The following is an 18,109-nucleotide window of genomic DNA, read 5'->3' as shown; positions in this document are numbered from 1 at the left end:
ATTACAATATCAAGAACATTATGAGTCCATTTAAAATTAAACACACACTTATTTTTTTTCTTTGATAACTGACAGTGTTCATCTCTAGTGGGATTATAAAGTTTTTTATTTTTGCTTGTTTGCTTTTCCATATATTGTAAATTTTTTGATAATGAATATGCATTGCTTTGATAATAAAACACAAAAGGTATAAAAGGGAGATGTTTCTTATTGACTACTGCAGATCCCAATGTGAGATCATGTCCTAAAATACAATGTCAAAAATACCAGATTTTAGTTGTGTGTACAGATCTAGGTATTGTTGGTGTTTGTTTTAAAACAGATAGGTTCTCTACATTTAGTCTGCTTTGAGTTCTCTCTTTCTCTCACACACTCCTCTAAAATATCAGAAAATACCTTGACTCTAACTTCAAAATATATTCAAATGGTTGCTCTTCCCTTCCACTGCTACTGCACTAAGTCACCATCATCTCTTGCCTGGACTATTGCAGTATCCTCTTAACTGTCTCTCTGCTTCCATGAGGTACTCTGTTATTCACATAGTAGCCAGGGTGATCTTTTTAAAGTCAAAGTCAGATCATGTTGTTGCTCTGCTCACAACCCTCCACTGGCATCCCATCTCACTCAGGATAAAAGGCTGAGTCCTTCCCATGGCCTACAGGTCACCCCATGTGACTTCTTTGGCTTTATCTTCAGTTCAATTCAATTCATCTTTCATCTTCAATTCACTTCTCAATGTTGCTCATTCTGTTCTAGCCATATTTCATTGATTTCTTCAGTAAATATTTATCAAGTGCCATTGTGCACCAGGCGTTCTTTTAGATACTGGAGCCACAGCAGTGAGCACAGTTCTTGCCTCACGGAGCTTTCACTTACCTTTTGTTCTTCCTTGTATGTACCAAAGCACAGTCTTTGTGCTTGCTGTTTCCTTTGCCTTGAGCACTCTTCCCGCATGACTTGATTCTTTACTTCCTTCAGATGTTTGCTCAAATGCCATCTTATTACAAGATAGCAACTTTCACTTTCCCCCACTCTTCCTAGAATGTAAGTTCTATGAAGGCGAGGACTTTGTCCTGGTCACTTTGATGTCCTTAGTGGCTGGCAGAGCTTCATACAAGGTAGATGATGCCCAATAAATATTTTATTAAATATTGAAAGAATGAACTAAAGTGATAATCAGAATCATCTGAGAAAAAAAATAGTAGTACTGTTTGAAATATTTTTCCTAATTTGACTTTTTGTCATTCCAAAGTTTTAAGTGTTTTTGCAGTGAAATTTTAAATGCTTTTGTAGTGAAATTTATCAGTTTTTCTTTATCCTAATTTTAGTGTATGTTTAGAAAATTCTCCTCCATTACAAAACTATTTATACATTTATACACAAGTTTATATATTATTTTATGATTTCATTGCTTTCACTTAAATCATTATTCATCTGAAATTTTTTTGTCTATCAATTCTGTACTGAGTATCTTGCTGCACTCTTTTATTGTTTCTGTTTTCCAGTTGACACTCCTGGTTTCTGAATTACATAATTATGTCACTGCTAATAATATTAATTTTTGTTTTTTTTCCAGCATTTATATTGTTCTGGTTACTACTGCTGCCTAAGAGGTTACCCCAAAATGTAGTAGCTCAAAACAACAATTTTATTTTGCTTGGAGTTTTGTAGGTTGGGATTTCTGGAAGGGCCCAACTTGGTAATTTTTGTGTATAGTCTTTCACGTGGTTGCAGTCAGGTTTGACTGGAGCTACAGTGACCTGAAGTCTCAGAGGGGCTTAGAAGTGACTCACTCTTAAGGCTGACAGTTGATTCTTGCTGATGGCTGGAAGCTCAGCTGGGACTGTTGACTGAAATACCTGCTCATGGCTTCCTGAGCATGGCAGTCTCAGGGTAGTTGAGCTTTCTACATGGCAACTAGCTTCCCCGAGAGTGAGCATTCCCAGGTAGAAGTTTTATGGCCTTCTTTGGCATTAGAAGTCATTATAAGATCACTTCCTCTGTAGTCTATTGATTGAAGTAGTCACAAACCTGTCCAAATTCAAAGGGAGGAGGCAAAGACCTCCATCTCTTGATGCAGTATCAAAGAACTTGCATGTTTAAAAAATTGCCACATATGTGTTTTATTTTTCATTGGCTAAACATACTGGTTATCATTTCCACAATAAATTTAAATAGCAGTATAATAGTGAACGTCCTTGTCTTACTTTTTACTTTCATGAGAATGCTTCGTTTATCACCAAACGTGATTTTTGTTTTGAGATATAGGTTTAAGAAAATCATATTAAGGAAGAATCCATACATTCCTGTTTTTACTAAATTAAAAAAAGTAAATCAATAAAGTTGTAAAATTTCATTGTGATTTTTATTTAGATGTAATGTTCTCAATAATAGAATTTGAGATACTTTCCAATCATAGTAAATAACTTAATGATAGTAGAGAAGTATGAGCAAAATTTGTACTATTCTCATGATGATGTGTATGAAGATTTTTTTTAATAGTGAGTATGATTCAAACTACTTATCAACCTTTCATTGGCTGTTCTAATTCTTTTAGGTGGTTTTGGAATTTACGAAACAAGAGAAAGAAGAAAATACAATTCTAGTGTTTAATGTTACTCAGTTAGGAACAGAGGCTACAGTGAGAACATTTGATTTAACTGCTGTATCTTATTTAAAGAAAATCAGCTTGGATTACCATGAAATTCAAGGTAATAGCCATAAAAATAGAAATAATAGCTAATAATAAATATAATATTACTTTGAGTATCAGAAACACTTTCATTTGTGTAATAATGTTTATAATAAATAATAGCACTGTACTAAGCATTTTACAAATAACTCTTTTAATCCTTATCACAATGATATGAAATGGGCCATGTTCTTGTCTCCAGTTTACATATGAAGAAACTAAGGCATGAATTGGTATGTAATTTACCCAAGGTCACACTGCTGGTTAGTGGCCGAACCATGATTAACACTGGAAGTGTGGTCATAGGGTCTGCATTCTTAACTACTGTGATCTGCTGCCTCGGAGAATCCATATAAATCTCCTTTACATAGGGAGTATTATTCTCATTTTACAAACAGAGAAAGGTTAAATAAGAAAGATTAAGTGACTTACTCAAGACCATTCATCTTAGGAGTGGCAAAACCTAGAATTTATCTCTGGTCTTATAATGTTGAAGTTCTTGTTCTTTCTATTGAATAGTGTTCATATATCAGAAGCAGCACCAGGTTGTAAAAATAAAAATAGTGGGACATAAAATTCATTCTTTTAGAGCTCTTATAGTTTATTTGTTTCAGTGTACATCTTGTGTGCTCATTAGATATTTGAGGAATGAAGGAATGAGTAAATCTACAGTAATTAAAATTGCCTAATATTTTAGTCAAATATAAAGATCTAGTTTTTGGGTTTTTTTTTAATAGTTGAAACTAAAATAAACCTCAGTTTAGAACAAAAATATTTTGTGTAAGTTTCTGTAAGTACTGGGTTAAGATGGAATTTACATCAGTGTATTGAGGGGGAAAAATAAATAATAAATTTGCTAGGCTTTTTTTTTTTCCTGTGGGGAAGGTTTTGACCTTGAAGGTGAAGGGAAAATTCTGAGATGTCTCAGAAGCAGGAGTTAGAGAACAGCAAATAATAAACTATGGATAAAACGGTGGGTAAATCGCTTCTGTCTCCACAGCTTCTCAAAGCAGTTCCTTGGTACCTCTACATAAGGATATAGAGGACTTCTGGTAGGAGCTGTTGGTTTTAAATTAAAAAGAAATTAGTTCTCCCTCTTTTAAGAAAAATCTTTCCTCTTCTGTGTAAGCCTTCTCTGTTAGTCTACACAAAGGAAAATTATTTAAATTTCTTTAATGTGAATGAAAGATTTGTTCATAGAATTTTATGGCTCAGCAAGATATTTCATATTTTTATGGTCCAGTCTCCTTGTTATATAGTTGAGAAAGCTGAAGTTAAATAGCTTTTGGTAAGGGTAGAGATAAGCTAGAATTCATATTTCCTAATTCTTACACGTGTAGCTGTCTGCTGTCCTACAAATGCACATATGGCCTTAAAAGTATCTAGAGAAGTTTTGATTATTTTTGAACACAGATATAAAATCAAATGAAAATAAATATGCATGTTTTTAAATAACTTGGATGCCAAAGGTAAGTTAAGTATTTGGATTGGTTTGTTTCTTCACCAGTGATGCCCTTAGTATTTAATAGCCATGGAAATATATTCCGGTAGTCTTTTAAAGCTTAAATAACAAAATTTTTTAAAAAGAAAAAGACACTCCCCCGACATGTCCGCCTGAGTTTCTCCACCAGCAACATGGCCGCTGCCTGAGAGGAGAACCGGGCTGCTGCCGCCTCTGCAGCCCGCAGCTACCTGGGTCGTTGCCGCCGCCTCCTCGCAGGCCTTGCTGAGAGATCAGGTCCGAGAACTGTGCGGCTGGCTCCCCCCTAGGATGGCAAATGAAGAGGATGACCCAGTTGTACAGGAGATCGACGTGTACTTGGCCAAAAGTCTGGCAGAGAAGCTCTATCTGTTTCAGTACCCTGTGCACCCAGCCTCGATGACCTAAGATGACATTCTGTACCTCTCAGCCAAGATCAAGCCCAAGCAGCAGAAGGTAGAGCTTGAGATGGCCGTCGACACCCTGAATCACAACTATTGCCGCAGCAAAGGGGAGCAGATTGCACTGAATGTGGGTGGTGCCTGTGCCAATGAGACCAGCACATGTTCCTAGAAGCTGATGGACAGCAGACGTTCGGCTCCTCCCAGACCACCAGTAACACGTCCTGTTACGCTGCTGCGTTCTACAGGCAAGGTGAGCTCCACCTGACACCTTTACATGGCATCCTGCAGCTGCAGCCCAGCTTCTCCTACCTGGACAAGGCAGATGCCAAGCACCGAGAGAGGGAGGCAGCCAGTGAGGCGAGAGACTCTTCACAGGCCAAGACAGAAGAAGATGTGAAGCACATCACGGTCCGGTTCTCCCTGCCCGAGTCGGAACAGGCCCGCCAGCGTCGTGTGCAGTCCTACAAGTTCCTGCAGAAGAAGCATGTCAGAGAACCCTGGGTCAACCTGCACTACTATGGCCTGAGGGACAGCCGCTCTGAGCACGAGCGCCAGTACCTGCTGTGCCAGGGCTCCAGCGGGGTTGAGAACACAGAGCTCGTCAAGTTACCGAGTGAGTACCTCATAATGCTGATGCCCCCCCAGCCAGGAGCAGGAGAAAGACAAACCTGTGGCCCCCAGCAATGTCCTGTCCAGGGCCCAGCTATGCACCCTGCCTCTGGCTGATCAGATCAAGGTCCTGATGAAGAATGTGAAGGTCATGCCTTTTGCCAACTTGATGAATCTCCTAGGCCCCTCCCTCGACTCTGTGGCTGTTCTGCGTGGCATCCAGAAGGTAGCTATGTTAGTCCAAGGAAACTGGGTGGTGAAGAGTGGCATCCTGTACCCCAAGGACTCCTCCAGCCCTCACAGTGGCGTGCCTGCCGAGGTGCTCTGCAGGGGCCGAGACTTTGTTATGTGGAAGTTCACGCAGAGCTGGTGGGTGGTAAGGAAAGAGGTGGCAATGGTGACTAAACTCAGTGCAGAGGATGTGAAGGACTTTCTGGAGCACGTGGCGGTAGTGAGGATCAGCAAAGGCTGGGAGTTCATACTGCCTTACGATGGAGAGTTCGTCAAGAAGCATCCGGATGTGGTCCAGTGGCAGCACATGCTGTGGATGGGCATCCAGGCCAAGCCAGAAAAAGTTTATAATTTTGTGAAGGAAACTATGCCAAAGAAACCAGATGGACAATCAGGGCCTGCTGGGCTGTTCTCTGGGGACCAGCGGGTCCAAGTAGCCAAGAGCAAGGCCCAGCAGAACCACGCATTGCTGGAACAGGAGCTGCAGCGGAGGAAGGAACAGATCCAGGCATCCACGGTCCTGCCTGGTATTCGGATCAAGGAGGAGCCCATGAGCGAGGAAGGAGAGGAAGAGGAAGAGCGGGAAGTGGAGGAAGACGAGGAGCCCATGGACACCTCACCCAGTCATGGCCTCCACAACAGGCTGGCCAGTGGGCTGCCTGCCGGGCAGGCAGCAGGCGGGGACAGCTTCAACGGGCACCCGCCCTCAGGCTGTGCCAACACCCCTGTGGCCCAGGAACTGAGGGCCTTCGTGGAGGCCACCTTTCAGAGATAGTTTGTGCTCACACTGAGCAAACTCAAGCGTCTCTTCAACCTGCACTTGGTCAGCCTGCCCCATGGCCACATGGTCTTCAGTGGCATCTTGGACGGCATGCTGCAGGATACGATGCTGGCCGCCGGTTGCAAGCAGATACTGTTGCCTTTTCCCCCACAGACTGCTGCTTCTTCGGATGAGCAGAAGGTGTTCGCCCTCTGGGAGTCTGGAGACATGAGTGGTCAGCATCGACAGGTTTTGCTTGAAATTTTTTCCAAAAACTACCGGGTACTCCGGAACATGATCCAGTCTTGGTTGACTCAAGAGTGTGGAGAAGATCTAAGTAAACAGGAGGTGGATAAAGTGCTACAGGGCTGCTGTGTAAGCTGTGGTGGCATGTGGTACCTTAAAGGGACGGTGCAGTCTTGACAATAGTTGCAAACCACTAACCCAACAAATCCAAGCCCAAGGAAAGAAGGCAGAGCCAGCAGAGGTGGAACTAAATTCGTGATTGCTTCAGAAGATATGGAGCAAGAGGAACTGACAGTCTCGTGGCCCGGGGCATCGCACTGTCCAGTGGACAGAGGGGATCAAATTCAGCCAGTGACAGGATCAGCTTAAGTTACATTGCTCTCAGAAGAGACCAGCTGGGACCTTCTTTCAATACAATTTGAAAATTCCTGCTGTATTTTGCTTACTATTTGGTTTCATTCTCATAATAGAGTGTATACTGAAAAAAAATAAAAATAAAAAAATAAATAAATAAAAAGAAAAAGACATCCAGAAGATTCCAAACTTAAAAAAAGAGCAATGTATTTGAAATACTTTTTTTCTTTTTATTTAATCTAGGATCCAAAAAGAAGCCCCTTCACTTGATTAGCTCTTCTGACAAACCTGGATTAGATCTCTTAAAAGTGGAGTATATTAAGGTAAGGGCCATAGAATGTTTATATACGTATTGTATACTCTGGACTATCCTCTTGAAGGAAAAAGATGATAGTAGATTACTAAAGGCTCTGGATGTGTATCATAGGTCTTAATCTTAGTGATGTCTACTGTTTCTCTTTCCATTTGTACACCTTCTTTTCCTTTGACTTAAGTACAGGACTAGGACTATTACAAAGCCACCAAGCTTCTTGTCCCCAAAGATGGAAGTCTGGGATGAAGTAAGACCTACTCCTATCTTCTGGGGCATATGCACCTACCTACACTCATTGTTTATGAGTCAGAAGGGATACATATACATCAAAAGGGATAAAGTCAAATTGGATTGGGTTCAGAGGAGAACTGCCAGGATTGGGAAGGGACTGAAAAATATATCATATGAGAAACTCTGAGGGAACTGATGGTGTTTAGCTTGATTCAAGACTAGTTGATTTGTTTAATCATTCAAAAACTATTTATTGTAAGGTTCTGTTAGGCACTTGGGATACAGAGATGAAAAATATTCCCTTTTTTCAAGGAAATTGTAGACTAGTAGGAAGATAGGCAAGTAAACAACAATTAAAATTTAATGTGATTGATTCTCTAATAAAGAAGAGCACAACATTATGGGATCAGGGAGGCAGGGAAACTAGCCTAGCTAGAAATCTTCTCACAAGAGGTAAAACTGAATTTATTCTGTATATTCCCAAGGAACAGAACTTGAACCAATGGGTAATTATGATGAGAGAGAGATTTTTGACTCAGTATGAAGAACTCATTAAATCAAAGTTCTCTAAAGATTGAATTTGTAAGAAAATGTGGTTTCTTTCACTGGGGATATCTTAAAATAGACTTACCAAAGACTTTATAAACAGATTCAAGGTTAGGGCTAGATGACCTTTAAATTTTCCAATCTTTAAAATTTCCAATCAGAGCTTATAGTTCTGATCTCTAGCTGCAGTTTCCCAGAAATGAATGTTGCCATGGTCTCCTGTATTTGAAGAGAAGAACAAATTTGCACTATTATGATAAATAAATAATTTGAATGTAACTTTAAAATAAGATAATAAAATTTAATATATGATGTATATACAATAGAATTCTAACAATATAAATAAATTAATGAGATCATAAATAAGTGATTTATTTACTTTGGTCTTAATTCTTTCTTTAGAACTTTTGTTTCTTTTTTTTAGGCTGATAAGAATGGACCTAGTTTCCAAACTACTTTTGAAAAAACTGAACAAACATTTAAGGTAAGAAATTCTATTAAAAGAATATCTCATATGTGAAAATAACCTACTCTGGAAGTCTCCAGTATCCTTTGAGGAATATTGACTGAGTAATTTGAGGAAATAATCAAGAACCAATGAAAGTTATAAATGACCCTCACAGATCCCTGCCATGTTCTATGTTTATGATTTGGCATCGTAAAGCTGTTGTTTTGACTTAGTGTAGCACGTCCAATTTATTTCTAAAGAAAAGAATGCTATAGATGAGAGAACCTTGATTTACAAAGAACCAACAGATTTCTAAACAAACCAAACTCAATGCTGTGGTTGAGTGCAGGACTGAGAAAGTCTATGAAATGTATATGAAAAAATGTATATGAAAAGTATATGAAATGTGAGGAGAGATGTTGATTTCTTCTGGAGCCGTACTAAGGCAGTCGTGTAGAGGAAGAAGAGGCAAAATGTCGTTGTGGGTTACATTAAAAAAAAAAAAGAGAGAGAAATGAGTTTTAGGTTAGACTTTGAGAGATGGGAGAATCTGTTGAATATTGTGACCCTTCCTTTTTGTAATTTTGTGTCCACTTAGTGTTTTCAGGCAATGAAAAGAAATTCTTTTCTATAAAGAAAGATCTTTTTAAAATTTTAATTCACTATTAGAAAACCACATATTCTTGAAAGCAACTTGTGTTTCTATTTTAGCTTTCTGCAGTCATTGTTTTAAAAAATGTAATACTTTTTTCCTGTAAGTTTTATATTCTTTGTTTGTTTTTAAATGATAGGACCATTATTGTGGTTTTGAAGATTATTTAGTGACTAAGAACTCTCTCGTAATTGTAGTTTTTACATTTAAATCTCATGAATGTCACTTTTGAAATCATTTCTTGACATAGTCGTAACACATAGTGATTCTGAAGTTTCATGTTCTAACTTATATATCATGATAAATAGTCCATTGAACATCCAAAAAACCATATATATATTGAATATCAGGATGGCCATGACAAGCAGGTTATAGGCTCCACGATAATTATGCTTGGGAAATGGAGTAATTAGGTTACTTTGATACTCAAATGAACCGCTGAATTGTGTAAGTGTAATTTACTCTCCATTTATGACCTATTTAAGGAGTCTGGGTTGTGAATCTTCCTCCCTTCTCTTTTCCTTCCAAGCTGTGGAAGGCAGTGATGTAAGCCTAGCTGGGAGGCTTTTGGGTCCATCATGGGGACTACTAGTGTAGTAGGCCTGAGAAACTGATTTTTCTTTTTAAACGTTTCTAGGTGGCTTTTTCATCTTTAAATCTGTTGATGCAGACACAAGCTCTTCTCTCTTCTATTAATTACCTGACAACCATTATTCCATCAGATGGCCAAAACATAGGTGATACTAAGGAAGTACAAATTTCAACTGAAAATCAACAAAAAAATTCGGCTCTGCAGAAAGGTATGAAAAACACTTTTTGTTTCTTGTTAGCAAAGGTTTTAGGATTCTAGAGCTAAATGGAGAATCTTAGAGATTATCTAGTTCAGTCATTTACCTGCCATTTCCCCCAGTTCTGTCCTTTTCTTTAAACTAAATCATACGCAGGTGCCAGATATCTAAGGCAAGTGTAATAAATACTGTTGTTTAAAAAATCGTCTGTTTTTGTTCTTGTTTTGGTGGTGGTGAGGGGATGCCTTTAGGTGAGTGATAGGGGAAGAAGACCTGTATTTACTCTGAGCTCTTTGCTCTCAGTGCCTCTTGAGGGGCTCCATAGAGGGTTAGTCTGCCCTTTCATTTTACAAATAAGGAAAGCAAGACACGAAGACATGAGGGTAGGGGTGCAGGGGTACCATCTAATTGGTCAAGAGCCCAGATTTTCAGAAAGAACTCTTCAGATCCTAGTTTTTCATCTTAAACTATGTCACTGTAGACACATTAACTTCTCTGAGTTTCAGTGTCCTTATCTTATTTATTTTACATTTTTTCTTGCTTTTAAATTATACAAGTAACACATCTCACTATGAAAAATGCAAACTCTACAGAATATATAAAGCAAAAGAAAAGTATTTGAAATCTTTAAGAACTTGAGACTTTATAATTTTTTTTCAACAGAACTGTGGTTCACTTAATATAGGGAAGAAACCTTAGTAGAGTCTAGATTACTAGAATCCCACTGTGATAGAATGCTTTGTTTTATTTGTAGTGATTGTACCCTCTAAAGATAGTGACATTATTGACTTCAGGCTATTTGCCAAGTTGAATGCTTTCTGTGTCATCATTTGCGATGAGAAGAACAATATTGCTGAAATCAAGATTCAAGGTAAAATTTCTCACAGTATTAAAAGTTGTTTGACAGATTAGCTTTTTATTTTTTCTGCAATGCTAAAGAATATACAAATGGAGGGCTCTGAGCTGTGAAAACTGGATAATTTTATTTTATGACATACTTGGACTGCATGCTTTCTTAACTCTTTGGGATGTAGATGTTGGTCAGAATCTGATTATCAAATTGAACCATACGTGCTGGTGTTTTGGACCATTTTGAGAATTATCCTGGAGGTGAAAAGTGATAATAATGTCAATATAGGGATTTTGTTGATGGGCTGGGATAAGTGTCAATCCAGAATTCAGATTAAGGTTTATGAATATGCTTTGTCTTAGTACAAGTGCAAAGCACCCTTATCATGAAGAACAAAACCTATAAGCCCATTATGTTCTTTTAGGCAAAAGCTGTTAAAACCGATCTAGTTTTTTTCTGACTCCATCTTTACCAGCTCATTTCTGGTAAAGGTAAAGAATATGTTTAATGAAATTCTTGAAGAACTTAAAAACTAGAAAACTAAGTTTTTTCTTTGTTCTTTCCAAACTGGCATTTCATCTATTAGTCTGAATTTGATTCATGAAACTTTTATAGCTTCTATGTAAATGACTGGATATAAGGTATAAAGGATTTACTAAAATCCCAGGATAATCTGTTTGCACCAGGTGTAGTTTTTTCAGAAGGTTGAAAGTTCAGGTAATTATTTTTTAATGAATTTATAGATTTCATTGTTTATAAAACTAAAAATATCTAATATCACAACTTATTTATCAATTGGGAGTTCAAGCATTGCTAAATTTTTAAAAATATCATCCCCCAAATAAAATTATCAAATGGAAAGAAACATCTTAAGATCTTATTATTGTAGATCTATAGAAATTATGCTAAGCGAAATAGGTCAGATGGAGAAAGTCAAATACCCTATGATTTCACTCATAAGTGGAACAGGAAAACAACAACAACAAACACACACATAGATACAGAGATTAGATTAGTGGTTACCAAAGGGGAGGAGAGTGAAAGGGGTAATAGGGCACATATGTATGTGACAGATGGTAATTAGTCTTTGGGTGGCAAACATGATGTAGTCTACATAGAAATGGAAATATAATGATGTACATCTGTAAAAAAATAATAAAAGTCTGTCTGAAATGGAAAAAGATCTTATTATGGTAATCTATAGAAATTATAATATAATTTTTTTTCAGGCCTCGATTCCTCTCTTTCTCTTCAGTCGAGAAAACAGTCACTATTTGCCAGACTGGAAAATATTGTTGTCACAGATATTGATCCTAATACAGTTCATAAAAAAGTAGGTGGTGGTAAATAGATCACTAATATTTTTTGATGATTGAATATGAGATTTTATTATTAAATATATTTTATATTATTAATGAAATATATTTTTATAGAAAATGTTTGTTTCTATAATGATTATAAATATAAACCCCATTTAAATGGGACTTAATTTTGTTGTTACCCTCATGGATGGAGTACATTCAAATCTCTGCTTTTCAGGCCGTGTCAATAATGGGAAATGAAGTTTTTCGTTTTAACTTGGATTTGTATCCACATGCTACTGAGGGGGATGCCTATACTGACATGTCCAAAGTGGATGGTGTGGTATCACTGAACGTTGGCTGCATTCAGATTGTCTATCTTCATAAATTCCTCATGTCACTTCTGGTAAAATCACTATTTATAATTAATTTTTTTTTGAGGAAGATTGGCCCTGAGCTGACATCCACCACCAATCCTCCTCTTCTTGCTAAGGAAAATTGGTCCTGAGCTAACATCTGTGCCCATCTTCCTCTTATTTTGTATGTGGGACACCTGCCACAGGATGGCTTGATGGGCAGTGTGTAGGTCTGCCCCTGGGTTTGCCACGAATTGGCGAACCCTGGGCCACTCAAGTGGAGCGCACGAACTTAACTGCTCCCCCACTGGGCCAGCCCCTATATATTAATTTTTCAACTTAGAAATTCTTCAATAAGTCTGATAATTATGATTGCAAATCTTACAAATATTGGATTTTAGGGTGTGCATTGTTTTGATTGTAGATGGTATTTATGTATTAATGTAGAGATCAGAACCTTTCTTTAACAGTTGAAAACTGAATCATTGAATGATTTTTGTCTAAAATTATTTTTGCTGGAACATAATGAAACCAAATTCTCAAGTACAAAAACTATTGAAAATGGTTTTTTGTCTCTGTTCCTCAGTCATATAACCTGAGGCCTTTATTAGGTAGCTCATAATTATGGACGGATAATCAGTAATTCATTCTTAACTCTAGAAAAATAGGACTCAACTGAAAATTATCTATTGGGAAAAAATTAGCACATACATAAAAAGAAAATGGTGTTATTAATGATGTATTTGTTCTCTGCTTGAGTGTCGCCTTTTATACTTTGTGTCCACAGAACTTCCTGAACAATTTCCAGACAGCCAAAGAGGCCCTGAGTGCTGCCACTGCCCAGGCTGCAGAAAAGGCTGCCACAAGTGTGAAAGATCTTGCCCAGAGGAGTTTTCGTGTTTCTATCAATATTGATTTGAAAGCACCAGTTATAGTCATCCCGCAGTCTTCCATTTCCACCAATGCAGTCGTGGTAGATCTTGGATTAATCAGAGTTCAAAATCAGTTCAGTCTGGTGTCTGGCGAAGACTACTTAAACCCTCCAGTAATTGATAGAATGGATGTGCAGCTAACAAAGCTTAAGCTTTCTAGGTATGCTCTTTCAGTAATTATGGATCTAAGTATTAATTAATGTTTTTGATGAAATTTTATGTCCACTGGAATTCATACCCAACATATTTCTGTTGCACAAAACAGTTTATTTTTTAATCAACTTTCTATTTTGAAAAATTTCAAACCTACAGAAAAATTGCAAAAATAGTACCATGAATGTGCTTATAATCTTTCACCTGGATTCACCAATTGTTTACATTTACTTAAACTTTATGTATATGCATATTATCATTTAAGACATCTTTTTAACTTAATTTTAATTGAGGTATAATTGACGTATAGCATTATATTAGTTTCAGGTGTACAACATAATGATTCGATATATGTATGTATTGTGAAATGATCACCACAATAAGTCTAGTTAACATCCATCAGCATACATAGTTACAAAATTTTTTTTCTTGTGATGAGAAGCTTTAAGATCTACTCTCTTAGCAACTTTCAAATATACAATACAGTATTGTTGACTGTGGTCACCATGCTGTACATCACATCCCCAGGACTTACTTATTTTATAACTGGAAGTTAAAACACTTTTTCCTAAACCATTTGAGAATAGACATCTTAACCCCCACCCCTAAATACTCTGGCACGTGTCTCCTAAGAGCAAGAATGTTTGTTCTCTTATATAACCACAATGCAATTATCAAATTCTGGAAATTTGACACTGATATAATACTATTATCTAACTTGCAGTCAATATTCAGATTTTACCAGTTGTTTCAATAATGTCCATTATAGTGATTTTTTCCTCGGTCCAGGATTACATAAGGCATTTAATTATATCCTATACTATTGAGGAGGATTTCTGTACTGGTAGATACTTATTCTGGAATAGTTCTTTAGCCTTCCTTTCTTGATGATGACAGTTTTGGAGAGTACAGTCTAATTGTTCCATGGAATGTCTCTCTGTTTGGTTTTGTGTGAGTGATTCCTCATGATTTAATTGAGCTTAGACATTTTTGGCAGGAATACTTTGTAAGTCATGATGTATCTGTTGGGCTCACGTCAGATAACACATGAAAGTCTGTACATAATTCATTTTAAAATCATTTTACCCTCCATCCAAGGACATTTAATTATCCTGAATAAAAAAGGGATCATTATAAGTCAAGTCCAGAAAATAATCCTGGAGAAGAGTTTTATGAAATTCCTTAGAAAATGATAACTGTCCATCTTGCTATTTTTTTGATTCTCTGTACCAATGTACATTATCAGACCTTGAACAACAGTATTGAATGATTTCCCCCATGTCTTCAACAATATGAGTTTCTTTTCAAATTGTGTTCAATTTTTCACCTGTCTACTGTTTAAAGAAAAAGTTTTCTTAATGGCTGATTGTATATCATATATTTTAATCTGTCCCTGCTAGTGTATTATAGATTAAATTAATTACAGATTGAGATTAGAAAACACTCAAACTGCACTATTTCAAATCAGAATTTAGAGCAGCAACTTTTGACTTTGTGTTCTTTTAATGATATGTTGCATTTCCCCTTATATTTGTGCATATATATCAATTATATTTTTCATTAGGACAGTGATCCAGCCAGGCATCTCCCATCCTGATATTCAGCTATTGTACCCAATTAACTTGGAGTTTTCTGTAAATCGGAATCTAGCTTCCTCTTGGTACCACAAGGTACCTGTTGTGGAAATTAAAGGACATCTTGAGTCAATGAATGTAAGTATATGAGTGAAAAGAACTTGTTACTGAAATTTTAGAGTCTGAAGACTTTCTCAATATAAATCCATATAACGTGGAATTTTTTACTAATGAGAGTAAGAAAAAATTCAGTAAGATGTCCAACAAGATCTATATTATTTTTAGTAGAATTTAATCTTTAATTAAGCATTGCTTAACTTTTAAATGTGCTACATGTACACATTAGCGGAGATCTGTATGTACATTGCTTATTAGCATATTATATTACATCTTCTGTATATTATATACACCTACTCTTATTTTTAGGCATGTCTAAGTACCCCTAAGATAATTATAGCACTGAGGGAAATACCTATTTTTTTATCTGAAGATAGCTTTTTAATTTCATTGGAATGTTATTGTTTAAAAAGTGGAATTTATGTGTTCTTTGAATTTCTCACTTTTTTTAAGTGATCATATTTCTTTAATCATTATTAACTTTCACTAAAGATAGTATAAGTTAAGTAGATGCACTCATAAATCTCATTATTTTTCTCCACTTTATTATCTTTGAAAATAAAAATTTTAACATGAAATAAGTAGTAAAATAATTGAATATGTAGTGATTATATAATTTTTCAGTCAATGTTAAGATTATTTTGTCCTTTGTATTTTGTTACTAGGAATTTATTTTCTATATTAAAATTGTTTCACTTTAAAATGAAGTATCTGTCTTTTCTTTTAATATAATCTTTTACAGGTTAGTCTAAATCAAGAAGATCTTAACCTTTTGTTTAGAATACTAGCAGAAAATCTTGGTGAGGCTACTGAAGACTTGAATAAAGTGAAACCAGGAATACAAAAGACAGGTAAGAGACTGACAGTAGTGGCATAATACATGTCTCTATTTATTTTACAATTTAGTAGGGGAGACAGTAAATATGAAGTAAACAAATATATTTTTACAAGTTGTGATTTGTATTACCAAGAAAACAAGAAAGATGCTGTTGAATAAAACCATAGTTTGAGACGATTGACTCTTTTGGTTAAGCAAACAGTCAGTTATAGGTGCAGACTTTTTTCTAAGTTGCATTAAGTTAGGAGGAAGCCATAAAGAAGAGTTTCAAACCAGTGGTGGATTCCTGGAATAATTACTGAATTTGCACGTATGGAAAAAAATGTTTAAAGTTGGCACTAGGCTATGGTAGCATACTTCATCTGGTTTTAAATAAGGCTTAGTAGTGAAATATCTGTAAGAAACATCTGAAAAATTACTACTCAACAAAAATACTGAAAAAATTGTACTGCAGTAAAAATGCAAAGAGAGTTTAAATTATTATCTACAATGGTCCTTTCGAGTTAAAGGTAAAATAACTACCAGATTTATTTTTTTAAGCTATTTTAAATGTGTATATATACACATACAGACATATATAATCTTTATTCAAATGGTACCATCCTATATGTGTGTATGTGTGTATTTCTGCACTTTACTTTTTTTTTAATTAACAGTTTATCTTGGTGTTCATTCCATATCTATATCTATACTATGTATAGATCTGCCTCTTTCTTTTTAATAGCTGCCTGGTATTAAATTCTGTTGAAGTATCATAATTTATTTAGGAAGTCTCTATTGATGGACATTTCAGGTTGTTTTCAATCTTTCACTCTTACCATGTTGCATTAAATATTCTTGTACATATACTTTTACAAGTGCATGTGTATCTGTAGGAGAAATACCAGGACTACTGGATTAAAGAGTATTTAACTTTTACTAATTTAATTCAAATTAATAATTAATTAAAATTGATTTCATTGAAAATTTTGACAGATCTTGCCATTTGCCTCCCATAGAACTTGTATTAATTTTGCACTCCCATCAGATTGTTTTTCTATACCTTTTCTAACACAGCAGATCATCAGACTTTTAAATTTTTGCCACTTTGCTAAGTGAAAAATGGTGTCTCACTCTATTTTATCACTTAAGAAATTTTTTTTACCATATGTTAGTATATGTAGTAAAGTGCACAAATCTTAAGTGTATAATTCAGTGAATTTTTACATCTGGCTACACCTGTGTTATCACCGTGATAAGATACAGAACATTTCTAGCACAGCGCCCCAGGAGGCCTCCCTATGCCCTTCCCAGTCAGTACCAAATGCCTGCTCTGCCCACAGATCCACCTGGAATGAACTGCCATTCCATTTTGTAATACCATAGATAGATTAGTTTTGCTTCTTCTTGAATTTCATGTAAATAGAGTAATACAGAATTTACTCTTTGATTTTTGGCTTCTTTCATTCATCATTGTTTGTGAGATTCATCCATGTTGTTATATGCAGCAGTATTTTGTTCTTTTTGTTTCTGTGTGGTATTCATTATTTGAATGTATCAGTATTTATTTGATCCATTCTATCTTTGATGATCCTTTGGGTTGTTTCCTCTTTTTGACTTTCATGCATAAAGTTGCTGTGAATGTTACCGTATGTGTCTTTTGCATGCTTACATACTGTTTTCTTTTGGTTATATAGCCAGACGTAGAATTACTGCATCATGTGTTAGGCGCATGTTTACTTTCAGAAACTCATGCCAAGTTATACCAAATAGTTTTCCAAGTGGTTGTACCAATTTACTTTCCTATCAGCAATGTATGAGAGTTCCAGTTGTGTCACATTTTCACTAGTACTTGGTATTGTCAGTATTTTTAAATTTAGCCATCCTGGCGAATATGCAGTGGTACCTCCATGGTTTTTATACGTACCCTGATTACTAATGAAATTGGAAACCTTTTCGTATGATTATTGGCCATTTGAATATCCACTTTTTTGACATGACTATTCAAGTCTATTGACCATTATTTTTATTGAGATGTTTGTCTTTTTTCTTATTGATGTATAGGAATTCTTTATTTATTCTGGATATGAGCCCTTTCTGGTTATATGTGTTGGTATGTGTGGAGAAATGTCTTCTCCCTGTCTTTGATTTACCTTTTCTCTATCTTAATTGGTCTTTGTGAATAGAAATAGTTAACTGTAATGAATTCCAATTTACCATCTTTTAAAACGATCAGTGCTTTTTATTAAAGAAAT

General features: G+C 35.9%; 1 protein-coding gene and 1 pseudogene across 2 annotated transcripts in view; both read left to right on the top strand.

Moving 5' to 3' along the window:
• The window catches only part of VPS13C (vacuolar protein sorting 13 homolog C), a 171,159-nt gene that overhangs the window by 71,049 nt on the left and 82,001 nt on the right, over positions 1-18,109 (top strand). For both annotated transcript variants that reach the window (XM_046650441.1, XM_046650445.1), the window contains exons 26-35: positions 2,558-2,711; positions 7,020-7,099; positions 8,291-8,350; positions 9,604-9,766; positions 10,509-10,625; positions 11,834-11,937; positions 12,144-12,311; positions 13,049-13,353; positions 14,911-15,058; positions 15,780-15,888. In XM_046650441.1, the coding sequence (XP_046506397.1) occupies positions 2,558-2,711; positions 7,020-7,099; positions 8,291-8,350; positions 9,604-9,766; positions 10,509-10,625; positions 11,834-11,937; positions 12,144-12,311; positions 13,049-13,353; positions 14,911-15,058; positions 15,780-15,888 (1,408 nt within the window). The remainder of the gene's footprint in view (positions 1-2,557; positions 2,712-7,019; positions 7,100-8,290; positions 8,351-9,603; positions 9,767-10,508; positions 10,626-11,833; positions 11,938-12,143; positions 12,312-13,048; positions 13,354-14,910; positions 15,059-15,779; positions 15,889-18,109) is intronic.
• Positions 4,464-6,774, top strand: LOC124233283 (DNA-directed RNA polymerase III subunit RPC5-like; annotated as a pseudogene).

The sequence above is a fragment of the Equus quagga genome, chromosome 2 (genome assembly GCF_021613505.1).
Source record: "Equus quagga isolate Etosha38 chromosome 2, UCLA_HA_Equagga_1.0, whole genome shotgun sequence".
Taxonomy (NCBI): domain Eukaryota; kingdom Metazoa; phylum Chordata; class Mammalia; order Perissodactyla; family Equidae; genus Equus; species Equus quagga.
Note: the sequence above shows the minus strand (reverse complement) of the source record. Positions and strands in the feature narration are given on the sequence as shown.